Raw genomic sequence first — 26,160 nt, 5'->3', positions numbered from 1 at the left:
AAATGAGAAATGTGACATGTGAGTAACCCTTTTGCTTGTCCATAGACTGCACACATGTGCTTCATGGGACAGAGAGGTAACCGAAGATATGTGTGTTCAGGGGTCGTCTTAGTGCATATACACCAGGTATTTGGAAGCTCTGTGCAACTTTTCACAAGGTCAGAGAAAACCATTTATCTCACCTGAAAGAGTTGTAAAGTGAAGTGACCTTGGCTTCTGGTCTCCTTTGCAAAATCTCATCTGCCTAAAAAACTGGTAAGAGCCCAAATATCCAACATTGGGGAAGAGAGTGTGTTTTATCAAGTCAACACCATTGAATATCACTCAGTTGTTCTCAAAGATAGTTTTCCAGGCAAAAAGATAGATAGTGTTCGGTGAAAATAACAAAACTGTAGTTACGTGGCTGAGCCATAATATGCAAACAGGCAGCCACGGGGAAGGACATTTGCCAGTAGTGATAGGGTTCGTGTTAGAACGACAGCGATACAGCTGGTTTTCTTGTGTCTTATGAAATTTCTCCTGACAATGCTGCATCTGGCCTAGAGTCCTCCCATCCATTCATGGCTTTGGAAGGGACCATTGTTGACCCCCTAACTTTGGGTAGGACCCCCCTGCTCCAGTGTCACTCTTCTGTGATCAGCCCAGGGGCAATGGGCCTCGCCTCCCTTTTGGTTCCCTTGCCTGTACCCCTAGGATTTGAACCTGGGCGCTGCATCACGCCAGGCCTCCGGAGATGTCCACTCTGTGCTGCCTCCATTTCTGCGCTGGGTGCCAGTCGAAATGTCAGTAGATTTCACTAAAGGCTCAGCAGTGATGATAGTACTTGAGCTCAACATTTTACGTCCGGTGGAACCGTAAACCATTTACAAACATGATATCCTATTGATTTAGAGAACCATTAATCCTAGCTACATTTTGACATTTTGAAAAGACAAAAACAGCAAAGCTGTATTATCTGGAGTTTTAAAAACAAGTTCAAGACCCATCTAATGGACCGTGTCATGCTTTAAATCCACTGTTCCATTTTTCGTATCATCAAAGACTGTATTAGTGAAAAAATTAAAAATATTGTCAGAGAAGTTTATGGCTAGTTCTCCCCCTGTTCCCAAAACAAAAACTATTTCCCCCCCCTCATTTCAAAGGTCCTCTGAGTTATGCTGCAGTTTATAGGAAATGGAACAAAACCCCGTGAACTCATAACTTGCTAATCTAGAACGGGATAATGTAGTCATGCTTCCTCATGGGGACAGTTGCGAAAAGTGCACATCTCAGGACATGCTGCCTTTGTGAAACACGAGCCTCAGTTATCGTTTCAGTGGGAAGAACAGGGATTTCCCTCCTGGCTTTTTCATCTGATGCTGCGGAGTGGGGAGGGGGTGAGTGGGGGCTCAGATAAATCCCTTAACCTCTTTAAGGTTCGGTTTCCTTCACTTGAAGGGGTATAATAATTACTGTCCTGGTATCTTACTGAAAAATGGTAAGGATCCTCCCCACTCCCCCTGTCCTGAAAGAAAGAGTTTCTTAAACTATAAGATGCAATTCAGATATTATTTTCTCCTTATCATTTGTTGATCACTAATTGTATAATGGGGACAAGAGCTAACAATGATTAAGAAATACCTATTCAAGAATTCTTCAACTTGGACATTTAACAAGGAAAATAAGAACCTTGCCATTGAGTCTGTAAGATAGTATAGCATCCAATATGGTATTTTAGGTACAAAAGAGTAATTTTGTCAAGGTGCTTGGTTAGTATTGAAAGCATGTTCTCCAGATCATAACCATCTCAGTAGGCCCAGATAGGTTTTGTGTTATTAGGTCAGAGGGTGGGTGCTAGCATTTCCTGGGCTAACAGTACAATTCTGGGTACCTGTAATTATTGAATTCCCATTAAGCTCCTACATTGGGAATCCTGTTATTAACCAATTTATCACACCGCAGAACCACCACTGTAATCACAGCGTACTCTAATCTGAGTTCTTGTTTAACAAAATGACTCGACTTCATCTGTCTGTTGATTCCTATCTGCACTCCCCCACGACTGAGAAGCTGCCACCAGGAGCTGGTTTCTTCGTGGAGGGAGTGTGAGTGGCCGTGAGCACCTGCTGGGAGATGCCTGCAGTGAGGTGACCTTGAGCCCTGCACCTCCCTCCCGGTCTGTAACCCCAAGTTGCAGTGCACCTGCTTGTCAGGTGATGTCCGGGTACCAGGGGATGCTGTGCCCTGCTATCAGGTAGGAATAACGTGGCTCTGTCCAGTGTTTTCCACTGGGGGACTTTTCTCCTTTAGGGCGGAGCACACCAAGTCACCGGGTCAATGTGAAGCAGACAGCCGGCTGGAGAGGGCAGTGTCCGAAGGTTAATAGTCTGGCCGACTCTAGCTGACGCAGAGCAAAGGTCCCTTCAGTCTTAGCAGCCAAATGGCCAGAATAAAGCAGCACCTGCTGCCCTGGTCCGCACAGAGGACTTGGACAGAAGCCAGCGGTGGACAGTCTAGGGCACTTGGACTCTGTGCCCAGAGCCCCTCCCTGTTTAACACAGCGAGCTGTCCAGATAGGGCCTGGGAGCGGGGGATGGGGGGTGGGTGCTGCCTCGTGGAGAAGCGATGGCCCTCGATTTGGGCTTCCACACTGATCGGAGGGACACGGGGGGCGTGTTGGCGGGGTTGGCTGCAGCTGCCCGGCAGACGGTGCCTGTGGGCACCGTCACCGTCTTCAGGGCTGTCGCTTTCTCCCCTGTCTGGAGCACGTGTCCTGGCCACTCCTTGCCCCTCTGTCCCCAGGCCCACATGACCTCCTTACTCTCTAGCACCTTCTGCAAGCTCCCCCACTCGGCTCCTTTCTCCCTTCTTGGCACTCACTACAGATGATTGCATTTGTCTCTGTGTCATTTTGCCTCCGTCCCCCGAATGCAGCTGCTGTGACGGGGTGACTCTTGTCCCGTCTCTGCTCCCAGCACCTACAGCACGGCCTGAGTCGCGGCAGTTGCCTACGTAATACTTACAGAATTAACGCGTGAGCCGTAAAAGACAAGTCCCGTCTCGGCTTTCGTCCCCATTGCCCTGGGCTGCTGTGTCTTGGTCGGTGATGTTGGCTGTGTCCCCTTGCTCTTCCCTCCCATCGAGCCCCCTCCTTACTGCCGGTAAACAGGGCTTCTCCCGCAGGCAGCGCTATGGGACCCACTCTCGGTGGAATCTGTGGCCCGGCTCCCTTCTCTCAGAACTTAATCGAAGAAGATGCTGAAACTTTTGTCGTAAAACACACACCAGGATCTGTTTGCAGCCTGCCTCCCCCGCTTCTACTCCTGGCTTCCCCTTTTCTGGAAGAGTCTGCAAGATGGGTGGGGTCAGCAGGGTGCGGCCAGTTGTGCTCTTCGAACCCGGGAGTCTTGTGATTCCCTTCCCACTTTTCCTGTGGGCTGCAGGCCCTGCTGTGGTTTTCTGCATGATGCTGCTTCTAAGCTCAGTCGAGGGCAGTGCACCTGCCCTCTGCGGTTTGGACCTGCCTTCCCAGAGCAGTTCCAGCTCAGAGACTTAGCCCTCATTGAACAGGCAGACAGGAGCGTGTGTGTTCCAAGTCTGGCCTCTAGACCTTGTCCTCATCTGTTAGGGCTCGGCTGGGGCTTGGCACAGCTTCCTGCAATGCCCAGGGTCTCAGCGTCCGGCCGCACACGAGGCTGGAGGCTGCTGGTGGTACCGTCCGCCTCCTGCAGGCCAGATCTGGCGTCTGTAGCGCACCGTCGAGGGGACACACGCATCATGCGGAACACTTGCACCTCTGAGGAGAAGCAGCCTGGAAAAAGTCCTGACTCTAGAGAGTCCGAGCCTGAGTGTGAAGGGACTGGAGCCAGGCCAGCCTCCGCTAAGCTGGCTGTTCTCTCCTTTAGTGCCTGAGGTACAGCGTAGACTGCAGACTGTGCCGGGTGATCCAGAACGGCCCCAGGACTGCTGGGCTGTTTACAAGATATAAATCCCCGGGAGCTATCATTGTTTACGTTTTATCTCTCTCCTTCCCCTGCCTGCGTCCATCCAACAAAATGCTTGCGTTGAGAGCTCCGTGGTAACTGAAGCCGTGCTGCCAGGCGTGCCACCGAAAGCCACTGGCCACATCTGTGTGGCTCGCGGTGATGAAGGATTAAAGCCACGGGCTGCAGACTGCATTTTTTGGTTAGTCTTTTTCTCTTGAAAATAGAAGTTTTATGTGTAGGGACTTGGCTTACAGAATTATTACTCTACATTTCCAAAGAAATAAAAACCTGCGCTGAAGCTCAGGCTGCTCTGTCAGCTGGCACCAGCTTTATTTGCTTCCCGGCGTCTCTGCTGGGCTTTGTAGTAACACTTCTCCCCACGGCTTCATGCAGTTTTGCAGAAGAGCGTGGTCCCAGCATCTCCAGCGGATGCTGTGCTTGTCTGCTGCTCCTATAAATACCCGGGCCCTGCCACAGTTTCCTTAGCAAGATGTCGCCAGCTCCTTGAGTTCATTGAAGGGGAAATGGATTTAGAACATTCCTTTCTCCAGTCCCCTGGGTGTAGCAGTGAAGAGTTAAAAGCAGGTGAGTTCGGCTCCCAGGCATTGTGTGTTTCCTGGACTGGAAGAAAACCCGAAATCTCTGATTTCTCCAACCTTGACAGTGTTGGCGGGGCTCAGTGGACTGCAGAGCGGAGGCCTCCGTTTTTAATTTTCTTTGAATCAGATCGCAGAGTCCCCGGTGCTCGGTGTGGCTCCGACTGACCCACGCTCTGCCACCGTGGATACATCATCCCACCTTCAGGGACCCGAGCTTCCCGGGCTGTGAAACGACAGTGGAGATGCACACGCCCACCGCCAGGGGGCCCCATGGAGCCACCACGCCCACACGGAAACTCAGGCAAACTCGGGGCAGCCAGCTCGCTGGGGCGTGTGATGGCTCTCACAGTGTCCTCAAAATGCAGTGCTTTATGTCCGGCTGGCTTCACGTCAGCGCCTTGGATCACACAGTGTTGTTCAGAAGAAGCTGAAAGTCAGGCTCCAAGTCACAGGCTGGGTTGTCTCCCTTGCAAGCCTGGTGAACCAGGCACATCTCTTTTTATTTACTCCTCAGCCTCAGTTTACATATGTGGTCCCTGCTGTGCCTTTAGGCAGTGGGAGAACCAGGACCCAAAATAGCCATCATACTTCCCTGGACGCATCTCCGTGTGACTACTGAGGGGCCCCATCCATCTGGCATGTCCAGAATCAGAGCGTTTCCCCAGCCTGCTGCTCGGTCTTCCCAAACTCAGCTGCCATGCAGGCACCTTGGCGTCTAGCTGGACTCGCCCTTCCCACCTGCTTCCATCAGCTGGGTACCGTGCAGCCACCCTCAGCAATCTCCAGCGCCTTCCTCTGCCCCCAAAGAACTTAGGCAGTTTTCACTTTGGCCACTGAAACAGCCGTTCAGTGCTTCTCTCTCCGTCTCTCTCTTGCCCTAACGCATTTTCCAAGTACCAGAGTCACCTTAGGAAAACCTGAAACTCCTTGACAAACTTCCACTCATCCTTTAAACCGAGGGCACTTGTTGCCTCCTCCTTCCATGGATTTTCTAGACTAACCACACGTGCCCGCCCCTCCGTCCCGTCCAGACTCCTCTGGTCCACACTGCTCAGGGCCTCTGCACATTTTTATCAGAGCAGTTCTGGCTCATAGCTACTTTTTCTCAGTTCTGTGAAACGCATCGAGGGATAGACCATGTTGAATTCAACTGCATCTGTGATGCCTTTAATACAGTGACAGACTCAGCACGTGACCTCTCTGTTTACTGAATTGAAATAAACTGATGAACTGAACCCGAATCCCCTCACTTCCAGTCTTAGCAGAATGCTGCGTCTGTTTTCTAATTATAACTTACTCATCAAAATGAACATATGTACAGACAATATGTCCATTTGTTATATACCTGTTGTGTATATGTATGGAGCTTGTTCCAATAGTTTCCAGTATTAATAATTTGAACATAGAAATGATTCATCATAACTCTGAATCCTTCTTCCGCCACTTTTTCACACAGTAGGTGCCTAATCAAAGTTTACAGAGTCACTGTAAGATTTAAAATACTAGAAATAGATGGGTATTCAATAGTACTAATACCTGAACTATAAGATCTGTTCCCTTTTTGTGATGGCCTGTGGCAAGGAAATTACGGTTATGGTTATAAAAAGCAAAACATTAGCCAGTTATCCTAGCTATAAAGTATATTCCAAAGTATCCAAAGTTATAGACAGTGACCTTTCTGAATACATCGTGGTACGTAGCCTGACCATGCAGGAGGACAGTCCTTCCTTTTATGCTTGACTGAAGCTCCATCCTCGGTATCTTTCTTATCTGTGACTCCACTGGAATGCAAAGAGTGGTCTGGCACCCGGGCTTCATCTAAGTGCCCAAATTTGAGGGCTGGCCAGATGCACAGGGATCAGGGAACTGCGTTTGAGCCTCCTATAATTTTGCACCACAGAGAGGTCGAGGCAGAAAGACTCAAGCGCTGTTTATAACCTCCAACCATAATCATTTCTCGAGTAAGAAAGGGACCAGATCACTAACAGTGTCACATGTGTATTAAGCATATCTGATGTCACACTTCTAGCAAGCCATCAAGATCAGACATTATATTTAGAAGGGATGGATAATTATTAAATGTGGACTGCCAATTCACTGCTGTCCCTGGCCTCAACAAAGAGCACACAATTATTATTTTTAATCTTTGAGCAGGAAGTGCATTGTGACTGCAGTTAAAAGGAGAAAACACAGAACTCTCCAAAATTGTTTGTAGTGGGTCCTTCAGGTGCCAGGGCTGGAACACCCAGCCAGGTGACCTGAGTCGGGTTGGCTGAGATCTTGGCCATGACCTTGTCTTCTGTTCTCATCTTGAGGACGGACAATCTGTTGCCCAGAGAGGAATGACTTGCGGTCACAGTGCTTGAGCTGAAGTGCAGAGCAGCGCGGCCCCTCTGAGCCACCAGCCCAGAACGCTGAGTTGCTGACGCTCTCAGGAGCTTCCCCTCTTCTGACGTGAGCAGAGAGAGAGAGAATATGGAGCAGTGACAGTTCTCAGTGCGTAGGCCAGAAAACCATTAGCTTCTCGTGCATGTCTTATGGTGTCACTGGTGACCTGTCTAAACCCCCGGGTTCCCTACCACACTTCCAGGGATGTGTTGTCTGTGGGATCAGTGCCTTCAAGGCGGCTGATGGGGCAGAAGAGTCAGCTGAGTGACAGCAGCAAACCCTAGGTGGTTTCTTTTGTCATTGAGTCCCCAAGGAATTTTACATGCTAACTTAGGGCATTCAGGTAAGGACTGGATGCTGTATCTAGCTCGTAGAAAAATCTACATGGTTGTCTAAAAGTGAATTACGCTGATTTGCTCTTGACACTGACAATGTCACTCCTTCACACTGTTTTGGACATAGGTGACTACCTCGTTAATTTTGACTTTTGAGGGTCTTAAGAGGAGGGCTATCAGTATAATTAACCTTTCTTTGCTGAATAATTTTTAACTAATTGCTTTACAAGGAATATGTTGAAATGAGTAATCAGTTTTCACTTTTACAGCTGTAATCAGTTGCACATAGAATTTTTGATACTAAAGGTTAGTAAAAGGTCACTAAAGATGACTAAAACCTGATCCTTACATGTTGGGGAAAAAGAAAGAATATATTTTTATAATTCTAATGGAATAGACAAAACTTGGGTTATTGGTTTGGGGAATTTTTTTTTTAAGATGTTGGGGGTAGGAGTTTATTAATTTATTTTTGCTGTGTTGGGTCTTCATTTCCGTGCGAGGGCTTTCTCTAGTTGTGGCAGGCGGGGACCACTCTTCATCACGGTGCGCGGGCCTCTCACTATGGCGGCCTCCCTTGTTGCGGAGCACAGGCTCAGTAGTTGTGGCTCACGGGCCTAGTTGCTCCGTGGCATGTGGGATCTTCCCAGACCAGGGCTCGAACCCGTGTCCCCTGCATTAGCAGGCAGATTCTCAACCGCTGCGCCACCAGGGAAGCCCCTCAAGGAGAATTTTGAGGTCTGTTAAGTCATTCTTTTTTGTTTTTTTCTAACGTTTAGTTTACTTTATTAAAACATATTTCCTTACATCAGAATGACATCGCCTAAAGTATTATCCAAGGAAATCCTTTCTGTCCTCTTCCTCCCGCCCCCTCAGTCACTGTAAATACTAGGAACAGAGCACTAAGTATTAGACAAAAGCTAATTTCCTCCACATCAGTTCATGTTGGTAAAGAACTTAATATGCACAAGTGGTGGTGATCGAAAGCAGGCCTGCAAAGGCCACTTCCACTTAGAGATAATCACTAAATGACAAAGGCAGCAAAGATTCCACTCCAAGTGGGCTCTGGACAGGCTAGACCTGGCCCCGGTTCTGCATACAAATGCAGTTTACCTCTCTTAACAATAAGACTGCATTAGTTTCGAGGCGTCCAGTTCTGGTGGCTGTCCTGATTGCAGCTCCTTTTTTGCGATACTCTGGAATCAGTGGCATTTCCATGCACATTTTTGTCTGGAATCTTTGCAGCCTTCTGTTTTGTGTTCTTATCGGTGATGCAATGAATTTCTATTGATGATTTGAGAAAATGCAAACCATTACTTCTGTGAATTCCTTTTCCATCTCATAATATTAGGGTACATTTCTCGTCTTTCCTGAAACCCTCCAATCATTTTGGAAAGGACCTTGCAGAATTTGGGAGCTTCCTTGATAAACAGTTAAAGACTTCGATGCGCTGGAAAGTTCCCCAGCTGCTGTAAGGCTACATGCTTAAGTGTCAGCAGCAAGGCATCCCCTTTCATCCTTGGAAATCCTCAGGCTCTTTCTCCCCTTAATCCTTCCGGTTGTTTCCAACCCTCTAGCCTGGGGGGTGGGAGAGGTGTTCTACAGAACACATCTAAACCCTCCCCAATATGCCACCCCTCCAAGATGGTCCTCTGTCCTCTGCGTCAGCTGTCCCTGGGTGGAACACCCTGGTCGCCTTCATCTCCCTGTCCTCTGCCTTTCTTCACTGTGTCTGTGGCCCCCACACCTCCGGTGCAGAAGGTTCCCTGTTGTTGTCGCTCTGTTGTTACGAGGTCTTACGGTAGGGGTTCTACGGGGTTGTCTTCAGCCAGATCACCAGTTCCTCCCGCCTCCCGGTGTGTGGGGCCATCATGCCCCTCATCTCCTAGGAGTTCCATGAAAAATGCTGAGGAAATGCACAGAAGCACCAAATGGAAGGGACCCGGGTGCTTTATCAGAACAGTTGTTTGAAATTTCACCTCTACTTGACCATCCATGGATCATATCAAAAGATGAAAATACAACGTAGACAACAGGGCATCCTGCAAACTCCCTCCCTCTGGGGTGTTGACAACAAAGTGATAGGCAGACGGGCAGTGTTTCCCTTCCCTTCGGGGGCCAAGTCCACTCACGGATTCACTGCATAATTATTAGTGTCACTTGAGGCTGGCTGTGGGTGGCCCTGATGATACAGAAAGGACGCAGGTGCGGGCAGTGTCCTCCTGAAGGGGACAGGTGTTGTAGGACTTGGAACTAATGGTAGGAATTCTAATACTTTACAGGAAGATTTAAATTCTGGTAAAGATTCTACTTAATTAGTCTGAATCATCATTATCATTATCTTTCAAAGCTTGCTTTCATTCCCCAAAGCCTTTGAACTGAGGTTAGCACAGGCTCTCCTCATAAAAATGCACAAATTTGAATTCAAGCCATTTTGTTGTGGTATTATTTTACGAATTAACCACTTCAGTAAAGCAGGGAAATGGTATGTTGCATTGTTCCTTTTTGAAACAAAATCTGAACAAAGGATGAATCATCAGTTAGCGTGACTCATCGGATTAGCTTGACAAGAGACCTACTGAGACGGGGTGGATACAAAGGATTTCAACTGCTGATGAGCAAAGATTATTAGTACTTTATCCATCGAATATTTTCTGAAATAATTATAGCCTATTTTGACAGGAAATATGGATGATAGCCAGAAAAGTTTTACTACAGAAAACTAAAACTTGTATCCCTTGTTATCTTGTTTCATGCTGAGATGGTCTTAAATTAGAATTTCACAATTGGTCCAGATCAAAATGGAAAGAATGTCATTTTAGGAAACAAAAACTGTAGTCATGTCAACCACCTCCAAATTCCCACTGATGGACGATACCACTTTTGGTGCTTGGGTTTCAGTGTCTAGGAAGCAGGGCAATCCACTGCCCAAGGATGGTTGCTTCGGCTCTTTGTAAATCGATTTGCCAGTACGGGAATGGATGCTGTTTGGTTGAGAAATGCCCTGTGAATGCCCAAACTTTCATCTCCAAGTAGACTTTCTTCTGAAGTTCTCAGATCCATTCCTCTCATAATTGTAGATCACTGACTCACGGCATTTCAGAGCTAGAAAGGACCTACCTGATCCCTTCCTTCAATCATGCAGGACTTGGAGATCTAATGGACACCCCTCCAAAGACAGAGGATGGCAGCTCAGCCCTGACCTCTGGGGCGCCCCTATCTGAGCATCAGTCCCAGGCAGGCTGATTTTCACAACCTTTCGTTTGTGGCCCTGGAGGCCGTTTTTCCATGAAATTGCTTCAGGATCTTTTGTCCCTTTGATATTTTTTTTCCATGATGGACTTATTTTTTTTTACAGAGAAATATGTACTGCCACCCAAGGCAAAGGCACACATTTATTCAAGGGCTTGCGTTGCTAGAACCACAGGCAGCCGTGTCTTGGACACGGCCCCCTTTGCATGTCCCTAGGCCAGTGTTACTGGCAACATGGTGGATTCTTACATGCTCGGAGAGGGTACTTGGGTTTTGGGTGAAAAGCAGTGTGTAAATGCAAGATGGGCGGGATCAAATTCATTGACCTCCAGGGCTCTCTGCCTGCCAGCAAACAGGTATGACAAGTGACAACATGTGGAAACTGGCAGCTCTGATGGCCCCTCGTGTTCGCCCAGGCTCTGGGATAACCACAGGTCTTTGGCATTTTAAAATGTCTTTATTTTGAAACTCCTTCAACCTATTCAGTTCTGAGGTGCTGCGGGCATCCTCTGGGAAAGACCCAGAAGAGTGGCAGAGATGGTGGTACAGGGACTCTTAGAACATTCCTGAAGTCCAGGGTGCAGGCCCTGGTACCTGAGAGCCTGGGTACAGAGCCAGGCGTAGAACCGACTGCAGGGACTCCGAGCTTGAACTCATCCCCTCCTGATGGGATCGTCTCTACAGAGGTGTGTTTGCAGGAATTGATGGAGGATTTGTTGCAACGTCCTCCGTGAAAAGAGATGCACTTGAATCATAAAGCCTTTGCAATTTGGACACTCCCGCTGGCTCACCTCTGAGATGTTCTGGCTGCCCGCTGGCACTGCTCCAGGGTCACCTGGACAGGTGGTTTCTTCTGCCCAAGGCCTGTTGTGTTCTGGATGCTTTTCTATCAGAGAAACCTCTATCCTTCATGAAGCATTTGACATTCAAGGATTGAATCACAGGGCTGGCTGTACACTGAGAAGTCATCTGGGCGAATTCTCCCTTGCTCTACGCCCCCCATTCTTTTTTGGCAGAAGGGAACCCCAAGGGAAATCACCTATCTGGAGGTATGAACAGCTGCCAGCCACCACTCTCTTGTACCAGTCTTTGGTTTCCTGATGGGATCATGAGAGCCCCCTTCACCGAGGTGCTGGGTTAGTCACCACCACTGTGCCCCCCACGATGGAACTGCCGCCCACGCGGGGCTGGATGCTCCTGGCAAACAGGCTCCTCTGTTGTTGCTCCCTGACCCTCTGTCCTCACTTCTCCAGCTGTGTGCTCACCAAGGGGATGCTGGGTTTGGATCTGTTTATGCCGTTTGTACTCACCATTGAAATGATGTGATTTATTTGAGTGTTACATAAACCAATGAGATACACTGGAGGCAAGAGAGAATTATTTCTGTGGGTTAGATGTTTTGGACAGAGGAGCTTGCTACAAAGTACTGAGTGTGACAAAGGGAGGGGCACATCGGCGCCCAGAAGGACCCTGAAATCAGGTTCTGTCACGAGACGGTGTTCTACCTCAGGAAAATGGGTGTGGTTCGTGGCAGGTACCTTGGAAGTCCAGTGGGGGTGACCACGGGCACAGAAGACATCTGGGCCTCGCCTCAAAAGATTGGCATAACTTAAAATCACGTACATTGTAAGACAATTATATGATTCAAATTCAAATAACATGTTTACGTTTAGGATTTCTCTTTTGACTGGTGTTCCAGTTAGTGAACCAGAAGTGAGCTTTCTTTCCTCTCATCTGTAGTGCTCAGAAAACTCTTGCTAATGTCAGGAACCAAACCAGTGTCAAGAGTAACTGTTAAATTTAAACAGTTATAATTTTAAATTATATCCTATATAAAGTGACAGGAAAACTGGGAAGCAGAATTTAACGAAGATGTTTGTTCAACTTGGTAGTAATATAGAGACCTCTGTTTGAATTCTTAGCAGGAAGACTGCTTTTTGGGGCAGTGGGAGTCTGGCTGAAATGTTACTAGTAAGCCTTCCTTCTCTTTGCAGCAGAAGTTGGAGTGTTGGGAAATTTTTATTGTTGTTATCACTCTCATGGGGGGATTTTAAAACACTTTCCCGAAAGAGCTATCTAAAACTCCACTTCTTCTCTAGTACCGCCTCTCCCGGGATGCTCTGTGCACTTAGAGAGGGGGCTTACTCACTGTAGGGTGGCATGGCTGTAGAGGCCCCCACTGTACACAGTTCCTGAAGATGCACAGTCCCTGCAGTCACATCTTTGATGACAAGGTCTCTATGAAGAGACACGCATTTCCCCAGTTTGTGGGAGATGAGCAAAGTGGTCGCAGTGACTCAATCCCTCTACCTGGTGAGTGAGTCTTACGAAATTTTGTCAAATTCTTGTGGTGCTGGAACTCCCAGTTCTTACGATAAATGGGCCAGTGGCCTGTGTACTGGGATTCACACAGATCGCTGGGTGAGCCATGTCTAAACAGTAACCACTCAAGGCTAATTCCTGTCCTTCACAGACTGTTAAATCACTTTAAACATGACTTTTTTTTTTTTTAATGTAAGTTACTTCTGGATTTAGAGCTAAATTTATGTAAATTACTTCAATTTACATTGGAGAGTGTCCTAATAAATTCTTCTTTCAGTCACCCACAAAATGTTAAGTGGGTTTACATCATCAGGCTCACTCTTCGCAACTTCTTTGGAAATCTGGGTTCACTTCGACTCTGTATAGCATTGGAGACTGGAGGCGTTTTAGCTCCCAGAGGAGCAGAAGCTAAATGGTGAGGATACTTATGCCAGGAGCTCTCAGTTCTTCATTTCTTTTCCTAATTGACTGGTTTAACGAAAGCATTTTTTTTCTTTGAAAGCATTTTATTTTATGTCACTTACATCCCTTCACTGTTGATTCAAAATTGTTTCGCATAATATGGGTGTAGTAAAAAGATTCCCACTGACCAAACTTCTCTAAGTCTGTATTTGGAGCGCTTGACGTTTCTTGCCTGGGCGCTTGATTTTCACCTCCTTGTTAATAGTGGAGAGCAATCGGGCATCTCGGCCTGCTGGGCCAGGGCTGCTGCAGGGGACCCGGGTCCCTCTGGGTGGCCAGGAGGCCTTAGCAGTTTGTGTGCCTTTTAGTAGATTGTAACCAGGCCATGGTTCCTGCAAGGCAGGCTTTCTCAGTCTTGGCACAGTTGACAGTTTGGATGGGCTGACTCTGTGTCATGGAGGGCTGTCCTAGGCATTATAGGATGTTAGCAGCATCGCTGGCCTCTACCTAGTAGATGCAGTAGCACCTCTCCAGTGGTGACAGCTGAAAGCACCTCCCTCCATTCTTGCCAGATGTGCCCTGGGAGGCAGAATCTCCCTGGGTCGAGAACCTCTGCAGGACGGACTTTTGCTACGGTGGTACCGGAGCTCGTGTCTGCCCTGTGGTTTCTTCTGCTGCAACCACACCAGTCGCCAGGTGACCCAACTCTACTTTTAAAGAACCTGGGGCCCAGTCTGGGATGCTCCGTCTGGATTGGAGATGTGATGGACCCAAGACTGTGTGGACTCAAGCTTTTTGCCATTGTTAAGACATTTATACCCTCTCCCTGTCTCTACCTTCTTGATAAGAGGGTGGTAACTTTGAAGATCTCTTTAGAAGGTGTTTTTTGGTTGAGATTGGCGTTCCTTTATACAGTTTTAGATATAAAACTGTGCAGCTTTTTCTTGTTGTTGATAATTTGGCAAATCAAGTAAAATTGTTCTTCAGGCTTAATTTAAAAAAATGAACTAAATCATAACATCTCTTACTGCTCTCATCTTTTGCTTACGAAAATTACATTTCCAAAAAGAAAAAATAAAAAAGACAGTAACCTCTCTGAAGGTCATGACCATGTCTTAAAATCCTAAATTATTGCCAAAAGCCTAACATGCTTTTTGCTTGTTGAAAGTTTCTGCTGTATTCTTGTCAACGTGAGTAATCTAAACGCACTTCAAATTGAAAAACAGGAAGACCAGCCATAGGGCTCTAGACAGGGGCTTATGCCCCAAGGGACATAAGTGCCACAACCCTGGTGATTCCCCAGGACATAAACTGCACACTGGGTTTTTCTGTGGTATTCCTAGCACATACAGTGTGGTTTGCAGCCTTTGATCTATACCATCGGAAGGTCTTACATTTCACAGCCATTACGGAACACACAGTACAGTGTTCATGGCTGTCGATTCTGAGGGAGCAAGCCATCAAACTTACACCGATTTTGGAAACACTGCTGAGATCCATTTGCCAGACCCATGGGTTCAAGCTCTCCCTCATCCCGTGATTCTGTACGTGAGGTTGAGTATTCAGAAGCAGCCTAGAATTCTGGTCAGGAAAGGTTCTTTACTTTTTGTCTGATATAATCACCCCAGCATGATCCCAGATGATTCTTGCATTCGTGGGTAAACATCATTTGTCACTCATAATAACAAAGTGGGAAGAGGAGAACGTTGACATACCTATAGATAATACATGCACTGTTCCTGCATGTGTCACAATTAGCTGTGTCTTGCCCAGTCCGATATGAAAGCCTACAAGATAAGAACAGGAGAGCATTACACGTGGTGGCTGCTGGCTGCTGGCTTCTCTAGAGCACACAGCTCCAATCAGATTCTTTCCCAACGCCATTGCTCGTTATGGTAATAGAAATCGATCAGTGTGTTTCCCATTTTGCTCCTGTCTCTGCATTTATTGTATACGACCAACGCAACCTCTATAGCTGATACTTAAATTAAACCTAGGATGCGAACATAAACTACTGGATGAAGTAAATAACCTGATTTTGTTCTAAGCAAAGGGAGTTTGGGATGTTTCAGTGCAGCTTGGTCTTTATGGTGTTTGAAAGAAACTTCGATGGGAAACCAACCCCAGATCTTCTGACTTGTTTCTGCCCCACCACCTCTCGGCCTGCGAGAGGAGGGGTCTGCAGACTGGGGCCCTCAGGCGAATCCCACTCTGAGCCAGCAAGCTAAGAGTGAATTTCACATTCATAAATGGTTGAAAAAGATTGAAAGAATAATAATATTTGGGACACGTGAAAACTAATGAAATTAAATTTTCAGTGTCCATAAATAAAGTTTTAAGTTTTGATAATAAAGAATAGTGAACATTTTCACGTTAGTAGCTACAATACCCTTGGTCTGCAAATCCCAGGATACTCACTCTCTAGCTCTTTAGAGAAAAAAATTTGCTGACCTATGTGGTAGAGTGTCGTGCTGCATTGTCAATGCCTTCTGACACCGTCCCTCGCTACATTCTCTGGTGAGTTCTGTCAGCCCTATGAGACTAGACATTTTTAGGAGGAGAGGTAGGGGTGCTGATTCTCTTCCCATTAACAGAAATAACCTTAGAGTACTTTTTGGAGTATATTCTGGAAGGTTGTATAGACTTAAGGGTTTGATGAAAGGATCTTCTTGAATCTTTCTCAGCCCAGTCACCCCAAGAAGCTAGTTTTGGGGAGCTTTCATAATGTTTTTCCTACCACTTTGGCCGGCCTTCCCTCTCTGATATTTTTAACGTGCAGGCGTATTTTATTCTGAATATTACTTTGTGCTAAGGGACAAACATGCTAACCAGAATCTGTTAAATCAGTGGCAGAAGAAGAGCTTCCATCTGAATTGCCTTATACATACTTCGGGGGCAGATTTACCTTTGGAGAGTGACTCAACATAATAATAGTGCTCAGAAGGTTTTCTGTCAACATGGACAGTCGATATTTTATCACCTTCCCTATGTAAACTTCTCTTGCACGCATCATGGATTTTGAATTGAAATTAACTTTTGTTTTCCTCATTATATTTGGTGTTGCATAAACATTTGACAAAAGGATTTTCCTATCCATGCCACGTTGTTGCAGTGAGCTTTGGTGAACTCGGACCTGACCTTTGAGTTCTGTGCATTTCATTTATTAATCAAGTGACAATATTCTGTCCTGAAGTGTCGCCAGTCAGTGCCTGTGGCCCATGATATTCGAGCCAGAGTTGGAATCACTGTGGCTGCGTTTGTGTTGACCTCTGTCCCCCATTTCGGACGCCTTTGGATGCCCACTTGGGGTCTTTTCCTCTCCCCTGAGCTTTGTCAGGAAGAGCTTGTGCATCACACCTTCCTCTTTTCCTTAGCCCTTTCCTCCTGATGACAAGCCCCACGGGTACATTCCTCCTGAACCTTCCTCCCTGGCTCCAGATTTGTCGAACCCATACCAAGGGTCCTCTGTGTTAGACATTGACCTCCATTCTCCCATGCCTTATTATATATAAAAGGCCTTTCTCCATCCCACTGATTTTACTGGAGCTCTGTCCTAAGCTCATGTGTGACCATGGTCATTTTGTATGGTAAAATAAGCATGGTGCTTGAGCACAAGTCCTGGCAATGACATGTTTGCTGCAGGACGTGTCTGTCCCGCTGTTAGGCTGGGCTGCAGACGAGGGACAGCTCCTCTGTGTGTTCCATTGGTGTGTATTAAGCAGCAGCCAGGGAAGGGGATATGTAATAGTTTTCTGTATGCCCTAGTCACATTCTAAAGTTTAGGCTTTTAAGAGAAAACAGAGGAAATCAAGGGCATTTCCTATCCTTTATTTGAGGGGCACGCTTACTGGGCTCTAAGGAAAATCCGACTTCCATGCTTGCAGAACTTTCCTGCTCGAGACCTCAGGAAGAATCTGCATCAGTTCTCATCGACACCAACACCCCTTCCTTGCCCAGGAGCATGGAGTTCCCAAGTGTCTTACTTACATTAGAGCCTCAAGTCTTTGAATTAATTACGCTACCTCATTTTACAGAGGAGAATATAGCAACACTTCAGGTCTGGGATCTCATTATTCTTAGACCCCAGGCTTCTGATGCTCCGGGATGCCCTGCTCGAACCTTGGGACCTGTGTTCTGCACTTTGTATAATTGCCACCTTGGGATAGTCAATGAGTCCAGCACTGACGGGACAAAGACTTCAGGCACCTAAAACGCACAAGAGAACTCTCTTCCAGGACCTTGGGGTTCTTCAGTTATAAACTGCTCTTTTTAAAGCCCTTTCTGAACAGACTATTCTTATCACTTGGTAAAAAGCACGCATTTTCCCCCTGTTATAATCAGTAAGCAAATAATGATTAAGTGCCATTAGGTGTCAGACATCATTTTGGCTACTGAGGAGACATTTTGGAATAAGATTGTGTCCTTGTCCTCGAAGCTTACAGCAGAGTGGGAGAGCCAGACAGGCAACACATGAACACATGAACGAATGAATGAATGGCTTTGGATATGGCTCGTTGTTGAGGAAATGTTGTACGGGTGGCTTTGGCTAACCCCCTCCCCCGCCCCCCCGAGGACCCTGCATTTGGAATGAGACCTGGATGATAATGAAAGAGCAGTTAGTCATCTCCAGATCTAGAGATGAGTTTTGCAAACAAAAGGGCCATCACTTGTGAACGTCGTAATGGGAATGATGTTGGCATGTTTGCAGGACAGATAAAAGGGCCAGTGTGGCTAGAATAGCTGGGGCACATGAGAGGCGGGAGGTGAGAACAGATCCTATAAAATAGGAAGCTCTCTGGACATTGTTGTAAATTTAATGGGAAGCCACTGTAGAGGCTTATTTATACGTGGATGACAATGACATGGAACCTACTTCCTCCTAACCTTTACTCTCACTCCTCCCTTTCTATCACATCATTTGCATTCAGTTTCTTTTTTCTCCCTTTTATTTGTAGCCCAGCCTAACTCACACAATCCTGAGATACAGTATGGTTTGGCTGATGTCTGTTGATTAGAATCAAGTGAGTCGTAATATCTGCTTTATAGAGTGACATATCTGTGTGTGGTCCCCACTTTTTTAGCTAATTTAAATGAAAATTGGGTGGTCCGGCATATTGCCACCATGTGTGAGAAGTGTTTTCGAGATCTCATTGCCACGAACTATTCTTGGGAAGACCCTTCAGGATGTTTCCATGGTTTTGTTAAGGACCTTTCTTTTTGAAAGGATTCAAATCTTTGGAGTCCAGAAAGGTAGTTCATAAAAACGGATGTCAGTGAGAGATTAATTTGTGGATAAAAGTTAAAGTGTTGTCCTTCTGTCATATGGTTAAGTCACAGGCTGCCTCCAGGAGCTATTGTTAATCGAGGTATGTCCACTACAGTTTTATTAAGCGTGAGGGTGTTCTTAGTAGAGGTCTTAAACTGTGTAACCCATTGTGCTTATTGCTTTGATAGTCCATCTAATTGTCCTTGGGGCTTACAAAATGTAGGGTTTGGCTTCGCTGATGATTTTATGATCACATTAATAATTGTGTTGCAGGATCTGAATAAATGTGTTCTCCAAATACAGACAAAACAGGTAAGTCCTTTCTACAGGACACACAAAGTGCCATTATGGAATGTCCCTGTTTTTTCCTTCACTTGGAAACAAGTCACAAAACCCATACTTGGAATGATTATCTTTCTGGATTGCCATTGCCAAAAAGAGAAGCTATCCAAAAACTCTGAACTGCTGGAGCAGATGCTTCTCCAGTGACAGTAGGGCTGGAGGTCTTTTGTGATTAGAAGTTTGGAGAAGAGAGAGCTTAGATTATTGATGTCAAAGCCACAGAGGGAGAACATCTTGGTCCAAAATTATAAATTTTCTGTCTTGCACATTAATTGCTACCTTTATAAAACTCTCTTCTCTTTTGTTTTGGGGAACCTATACCTTATATAGGTTTATAACCCCACGCCTGTCACAATGCCTGGTACCCACTGGGTGTTTGGTTAATATTAATCTATTAACCAAATAATACAGTCAGTCTCTGTGTTCTCATATTGAAGTCCAGTAACAGACAAATCTAATGAAAAAAATTCTGAGTGCAAAAAGCATATGAAAAGTATAAATTATGAAAAGTTCTGATTCTCACTTTCTAGTGTGAACCTCCTTGGATCCCAGCGACAGGCGTGCTCACTGCAAACATGGATTTTTTAATGCACTGATCTTTGCAGCGCTTGCCGTTTATCATCTCACTACAGTGAGTTGCCATTTGTCAATGTTCTGGACTCAACAGCGTATATTACTGTGGTGGGGGGAGGTGGGGGAGCAGAAAGCATAACATTCAGCACCAAGGACAGCGCCAAGAGGCCAAGGTGTTTTTCCTGTTCCATTGACCCTCTTGACTCCCATCCCCCCAGATCACGGTTCTAACCCAGGGACCATTTCTGGGATCCTGACCCTCTCCTTCCTTGATGCGCTTTGGACACTTATTGGTCAGGGTGGGCTTTATTGAAAGGTAAAGGAGACTAGACTTCAGTTATGAAATTAATAGGGATGTAAAGAGGATGGACTTTGTGGAAAGCACATGGAGGGGTGGTTGTTCTTGATTTGTTAAAGCAGAAGGTTTTGCTCAAGCTAATTTTACAAGGTAGTTTTGGTGGAGTCCGGTATGAGAGTCATTTCCACCTCCGCTTTGTAGTGAAACAGATTTCTTCAGAAGACCTTGCTGTACTTTAAAGAAAGTAAAATGAGTGTCCTTTTGTCCTTTGTCGAAGACAGCATGGAACTCTAGTTGGGGCACCCCCATTCAAAGAAAACATCAGATCCTCCTTTCTTAGTGGCCTAGAATTTTCAAGTTTAACTCAGAATGTGGTTCACCAGTTTCTCTAGCTACCTTTGGCTTCTGAGGCCATCTGCTCCAATTCTTTAGTTGTCATTATCAAAAAATCCTGAAGGTAAAAATATACTTTTGTCCACTTGTATAAAATAGACAGCATTGGTGACAATTTTGGGTCTGCAAGTCTTCAGTTAGTCCTGTTGCAGATCAGCAACAAAAGAGGCAATGAGGGATGGGATTTTAAAAACAGAAACAAAGAAGGGAAGGCAAAGGGCAGAGCTCGTGTGGCGGTTCTTGTCACAAAGCCTTAGGAATGATCAGCGAAGGAGGATGTCTGCCAGCTTCAGCCTGAGCTGGACCACAGGTGTGTCCCGGGAGGCAGGGATGGAGAGCCGGGGACAGGGGGGACAAGGCAGCATCTGCTTTTTCATGAACACATCACAGGGAGATCTAAGGTAGCAGGGCCCTGGGTGGTAGGAGAGGGCGCTGCAAAATATCACAGAAAGGTCACCGGAAGCTTTCTTCGTGGCTCCACGTCCAAGTGGCTCAGTGTCTCTGAGACCTTGAAGATGGGGCCTGAGAGTGGAGACTGACAGCTCTGTGTCTCCAGTCCAGCCCCAGCAGAGAAAAATTGTTTGGTGGAAAGGTCAGGAAGGGGAAAAAAACGTCTCTTACTGTGCCTGCTCTCAAAAGCAAAGTCTGACAAAGTTATAAGCAGCTCAGAGAAGAGTGGTTGGCAAGTGGAAATAATTCTATGGTACTGAATTGTAATCACTGGTACTAGATTACTGGATTGGCTTCAATGTGCTGTTTCTCCTGCCACATCTCACAACACTGTTTTCGCCAGAAGATCTTTAATTGCCCGTGGAAAAATCTCTTCTCACATTCCCTGGGGAACTGTGAATGGAGTGTTTGGTTTTAGATTTCAGAAAAGCATTCTCCTCTCAGCTAGCACCACCAGTGTGTAAGCATGCACCTGGAGGGGCCCCTCCTCCACTTCCACTTTGGGACATAGAGCAGGGCGCATGGCACAGGACACACAGTGCAAGTGACCCCATTGCTAATTTGTGGGTCTTTTAAATGACATGGTGATTTTCAGCAAGTTTAGAGCTCTTAGCATGTGAGCAAAAGACGTGTTTGGGTAATGTGCAAATCAGGGCGTGATCCTTTAATTGGGGTCTTCAGAACACTCGTTACATAGGGTATTGAGTCACTTTGAATTAACTCAAAGGTATGTGTTAGGCCCTCTGCTCAGACGTTGTTGCTGCAACAAAGAAAATGGCATGGTCTCTGCTCCCAGTGATCATTTTATGCCATTGTTCAATTTATTCTCCTAATTTTGATCTCTCTTGTTCTTTCAGCCTTCTCACTTCATCTTCTCACTTTTTTTTTTTCCGTCCGCGCTCTAGGCCAGGTTTGTGCTCCAGCTGTGCCTTCTTGATAACTGAGCCATCATCTATGGCAGCATCTTAAAGGGCTTTTCTACTTAATAGTCTCAAAATGACATGAATTAGAGGCATAAAGTGACACCACTACTTTTTCTTTTTTTTGCAGTACGCGGGCCTCTCACCGCTGTGGCCTCTCCCATTGTGGAGCACAGGCTCCGGATGCCCAGGCTCAGCGGCCATGGCTCACGGGCCCAGCCGCTCCACGGCATGTGGGATCTTCCCGGACCGGGGCACGAACCCGTGTCCCCTGCATCGGCAGGTGGACTCTTAACCACTGCGCCACCAGGGAAGCCCGATACCACTACTTTTGTTAGGGGAAATTAAATTTCAAAACTAGTAACACTCAGCTGTTTTCAGTGACCATCTCCTATGTTTTAAGCCCACCTCTGGCAGTAGTTTTGGCCTGTTCCTAAGTCTAATTTCTCACTAGGAATTTGCCAGATTATGCCCTGCAACTGTAGTTTAGTTCCTACTATATCAGCTGTTTAGTGGCTAAAGTGAATGTAGACTTTCCCCATATAACCGTGGAACCTCAACTGTATCTGTTTTATTAACTTGAGCTATTGAATGCCAGGATTTGGGGGACATCCAATTTAAGTTCCTTAAAAAAGTATGACGCCAGTTTTCTTAACAAACGCCAAGAACACCCATTGGTCAATTAAAGGCAGTACTGGCTTTCACTGGTGATGGTCTGACCAGGTCCCTTTTTCCCAGTAGCTGAGGGGAGTCGTTTTGTAGCCAGTGGCAGACCTGCTATGTTAGGCTGGGCAATTCTTTGTTCATTAGTGGCCTGGAATCCCCAAGCTGACAAAGCAGTGTGTTTGTTTTAAAAACTGAGGTTGCAGTTTGAAGAACACAGACCAACACTGACCCCAGATCTTTTCGCCACCCCTGCTTTCCCCTGCCTTAGGGATGTCTAAGTGGGCTGGCTGTTGTGAAGCCTTTTTAGAATTCTGCACCGTCACTTGCTCTTCAGGTGCCCTTTGGCCAGCTCTCAATGACTTTTCCTCCACCAGCACTCCCAGCATTTGGTATCGTCATGGCGTGCTTTGCCTTTTTCTTTGTTTGCCCAGCCAACATCTGGCTTGCTGGTCACAGGAGAGGTGGAAAGGCTTTGGATGCATGGAATGATGAATGAAAGAGCAAATGAAAAATAAAGTTGTTTGGGAAGGTAACTTCGTCTCAGTCGATCCATGAGGGTTGGTTTGATCTCTGTTTCAGTGGAACTTGACAGCTCCTGACATTTAAAGAAAGCTTTAAAAGACTCACTTCCATGTTTTCTGTTTATTGCCCTGAATATGGTAGAGCAGCGCCTGCACTAGTTTCTTGGTTATAATCGCTGCATTGTTTGTATTTAGAGAATTTTAGCCAGCAAGCATTTATTCTAGGACCCTGGTTTCTCTCTTCTCCTGCTCTTTTGCCTGTAGATGTGAGGTCAGGCAGTAAGGCCATTCTCATTAACTACTGGTTTCCTCTGTTTTTAGTTTCGTCTTCTGGACTTCTTTTTGGAGGAAAGGGCTCTCATTGAGATTGAAGGACATCAAATACTTCTTTCCACACACACTCATGCGATCCTCCTGAATTTGAATGTATATGTTCCAGATGTCACTTGCATAAAATAAGAGTTGTTCTGGTTGGAACCTTTAAGGGAGATCCATTTTTGGAGTCCTGTGTTAGAAGAAATAATCGCTCTACAAACTTGACTGTTAGATTTCACAGCATTCTCTGTTGAGTCTCAGTACAGCTGAAGAAACTTGAGGGCTAGCCTGGGAATTCCAACACCATCTATGATTTTGGCTTGTTGGAAATCGTGCAGAGGTCCAACAAGTTACTTAGAAGTGATGTTTTAGAGCACAGCCCAATCGTAGCTTGAGCTGGATCTTTCTTCTTCCCATTAGTGTTACCCTTACTTAATTTTTTTCCACTAGAGGGTGAAGTTCTCAAAATTGTCCATGTACCATTCTCCCAGAGCCAAGAATTGAGATGTGGACCCTTGAAGGACGAGCTCTCTATGTAACCCCGTGTGAGCTGATTAAACACATCAGGATGGTTTTCAGTAATCCTAGTTATTTCTGTGTAGTGCTCTGATTATAGACTTTCAAGCACTTTGCTATAGATTAGCCAAAGTCACCAGCTGGCTTTCACTGTGTTCACGTGTTCCGTCCATGGGATGGTTCTTGTTCGCCAGCTCTGTGTGCGGCCCTTTGCTGGGGAGCAGTTGCTTGGATGAATAAAACACAGACCTTGCCCTCATGACACTTAAAATCTAGAGGACATTTGTTTCCAAGATGAAGGAATTGCTTCTAAGTTAACGGAGTAAGTTGTGTAACTTCAAAAAGTAGCACTCCTTCCGTGGGGCGGTTTCTGTGCTCATTCACACCAGCATCCTTGGTCTGGACCAGCTCCTCTGTTCCCTCATAGGCTGCCCAGCATGGTTTCTGGCAAATTCCCAGCACCCTGTTGTGGCTCTTTTCCAGATCATTCCACAGCGAATGCTGACGACGTCCAGTAGAGGTGTCTTTCTCCCGTGTGGCTGAGAGCACACTGGTGGCCGTGGACACAGCTTCAGCCATCTCCCCGATCCCAGCACGTAGTCTGGTACCTTCTGGAGAGCAGGGCTGGAGCTGTGCTTCGTAAACGCTAGCTTCTGTCGTGACTGATAGAAAGTCAGTACCTGCCTCTCTTCTCTGCTTTAAACTTAACACCGTGGAACATGCCACAAATTTGAGTTATGATTTTGCTTTTTAGTCTGTCTCTTCTGCTAGAATGTCAGCACCCCGAGGGCAGAGGTTTTGTCTGTTTATTCCCTGATGGACATTTAGTGCTCACATTGGGGTCTGAAGTGTAGCGAGTACTCAAGAAATAGTTTTGAATAATGAACGAATGAGTGAACGAGTGAATGAATGAATGAAGAATCTGCCTGAGTGTTCTGCTAGATTAACTGATACCCACCCACAGGGTGGTCAGTTCTGTGATGTTCCCAGCTGGATCAGGTGAAAACATCTGTCTAAAAGTATTACCCTGGTACCATCTTAAATCTCCCCACACAAGTGGGAAGGGTCAGTCATCCTCTGCTCCCCACACCCAGTTATTAAAATAAATGGCTTAGTCTGCGTCTAAACCAGCTCCCTCCTCACCCCAGGAAACGTCATTTCTTTATCCCAGAAGGAATCCTGGTGAACACGTTTCAGTGGCAAACACCATATATAATGAACTCGGTGGCTTTCTTTAGACGCTGTTGACAAATTAACTCTTATTAGCCCAGCCCCCCAACAAATGCAGTGACTCTGTTATTCTGGGGAGGCTCTGGCCGTTAGGGAAGCTTTTAATGCTTGTTTTCATTACAAAGAATTAAAGGGAAACTATAATGGTGGTGAGTGGTGCAGCATGGTCGCCAGCATGGGGAGTCGAGGCCGTGCAGCGTCTCGTCCCCCGGGGCTGGCAGCAGCTACCTGCCTCTCCTCCAGCAATGGTGTCTCATCGTCTGTGCCTCTCCCTGGGCCCTGCCCCGGCTCTCTCCTTCCTTGCCTTTACACAGAGCCATGCGTGATGAAGAAGAGGGACTGTCTTCTTATTATTGCACAGTCATTATTACTCCTATCAGAAATACGTGGAGATTTGAACAGAGACAGACACGGAGATGAACGCTATTGTTAGGGCAGGACTTTTTCTGTAGTGTTTTCTAATCCTGTTTCCATAATATAAAACCATCATATGTAAAAATAGGGGCAGATATTGATTATTATTTGGCATGTAGAACTGCCCGGTTATATTACAGATAGGGCAGAGCTTCCAGTTTCCTTCATATATTCCTGAAATCAAGGAGATGCTAAGTTGCAAAATGATGACGATAATGACAAAAAAGACACTGGCCCCAGAGGGCACCAGGAGTAGCTATTAATAAAGGAAACAACTTTTTAGGGCTGAGCTGAAGCTGAGTTGATTAACTTGTTTCCTGAAGGAGACATAAAGCTAAAGCTCTAGTTTATTGAAAATTAATGGAAATGAGTCTTGGTGGCCTTGCTACCAAACTAGAAGGAAAACAGGAGCGTGAGCACACTGTGTGAAAGCGAATCTCCTGGGCTGCCACTTCCTTCGGCTGTAGTATTGCTGCTTACCATCTCACAGAGGTTTTAATTTGAAAGCATTAGTGCTGTGCGTTGGGCAGTGGTTCCGATGGTAAATAACCACAGAGCCTTTACCTTTGATGTATAATTTCTCTTGATGTATTTTTCATAGAGCACGTTAGTTCACAGTTTTAAATCAGACTTCCTCCCTGTGACGCTTCTGTGCTCTGTTTCAGAAGCTTGGCATTGCACTCGTTTTTTAAACAAATGCTTCAGAGCTCTTGCAGCTGAAGATGAAAATCTTCAAATTTTGGTGTCAGCAAGTGTAAAATTCTTGATGTCCAATTATGAGACTTTTATCTGGGGAGCCAGTCCAGTGCTGTAACCAATGAGATACTGACAAAAAAATCCGACCCATTTGGGGTCAAAATAGGCCCAGTTTTACACCTTCTTTACGTAGAGGAACTCATTTTTCATAATTGTCCGTTCAGATCTGGCTTTTAAAACACAAGTTTGCTTGTTTTTATGGTGCATTAAAAACTTTGCTTCAGCGTTTGCTCCCATGAA

The 26,160-nt window shown here is 46.0% G+C and overlaps 2 protein-coding genes across 3 annotated transcripts in view; one reads left to right on the top strand and one right to left on the bottom strand.

Annotated features, from left to right (window-relative positions):
- The window catches only part of DOCK1 (dedicator of cytokinesis 1), a 527,045-nt gene that overhangs the window by 210,721 nt on the left and 290,164 nt on the right, over positions 1-26,160 (top strand). The window lies entirely within an intron of this gene.
- The window catches only part of INSYN2A (inhibitory synaptic factor 2A), a 39,684-nt gene that overhangs the window by 2,877 nt on the left and 10,647 nt on the right, over positions 1-26,160 (bottom strand). Inside the window, exon 2 of the mRNA XM_060033847.1 lies at positions 14,976-15,047. Within this exon, the coding sequence (XP_059889830.1) occupies positions 14,976-15,047 (72 nt within the window). The remainder of the gene's footprint in view (positions 1-14,975; positions 15,048-26,160) is intronic.

Source organism: Delphinus delphis, chromosome 16 (genome assembly GCF_949987515.2).
Source record: "Delphinus delphis chromosome 16, mDelDel1.2, whole genome shotgun sequence".
Classification (NCBI taxonomy): domain Eukaryota; kingdom Metazoa; phylum Chordata; class Mammalia; order Artiodactyla; family Delphinidae; genus Delphinus; species Delphinus delphis.
The sequence above is the reverse complement of the archived record's forward strand: the minus strand, read 5'-3'. Positions and strand labels throughout refer to the sequence as shown.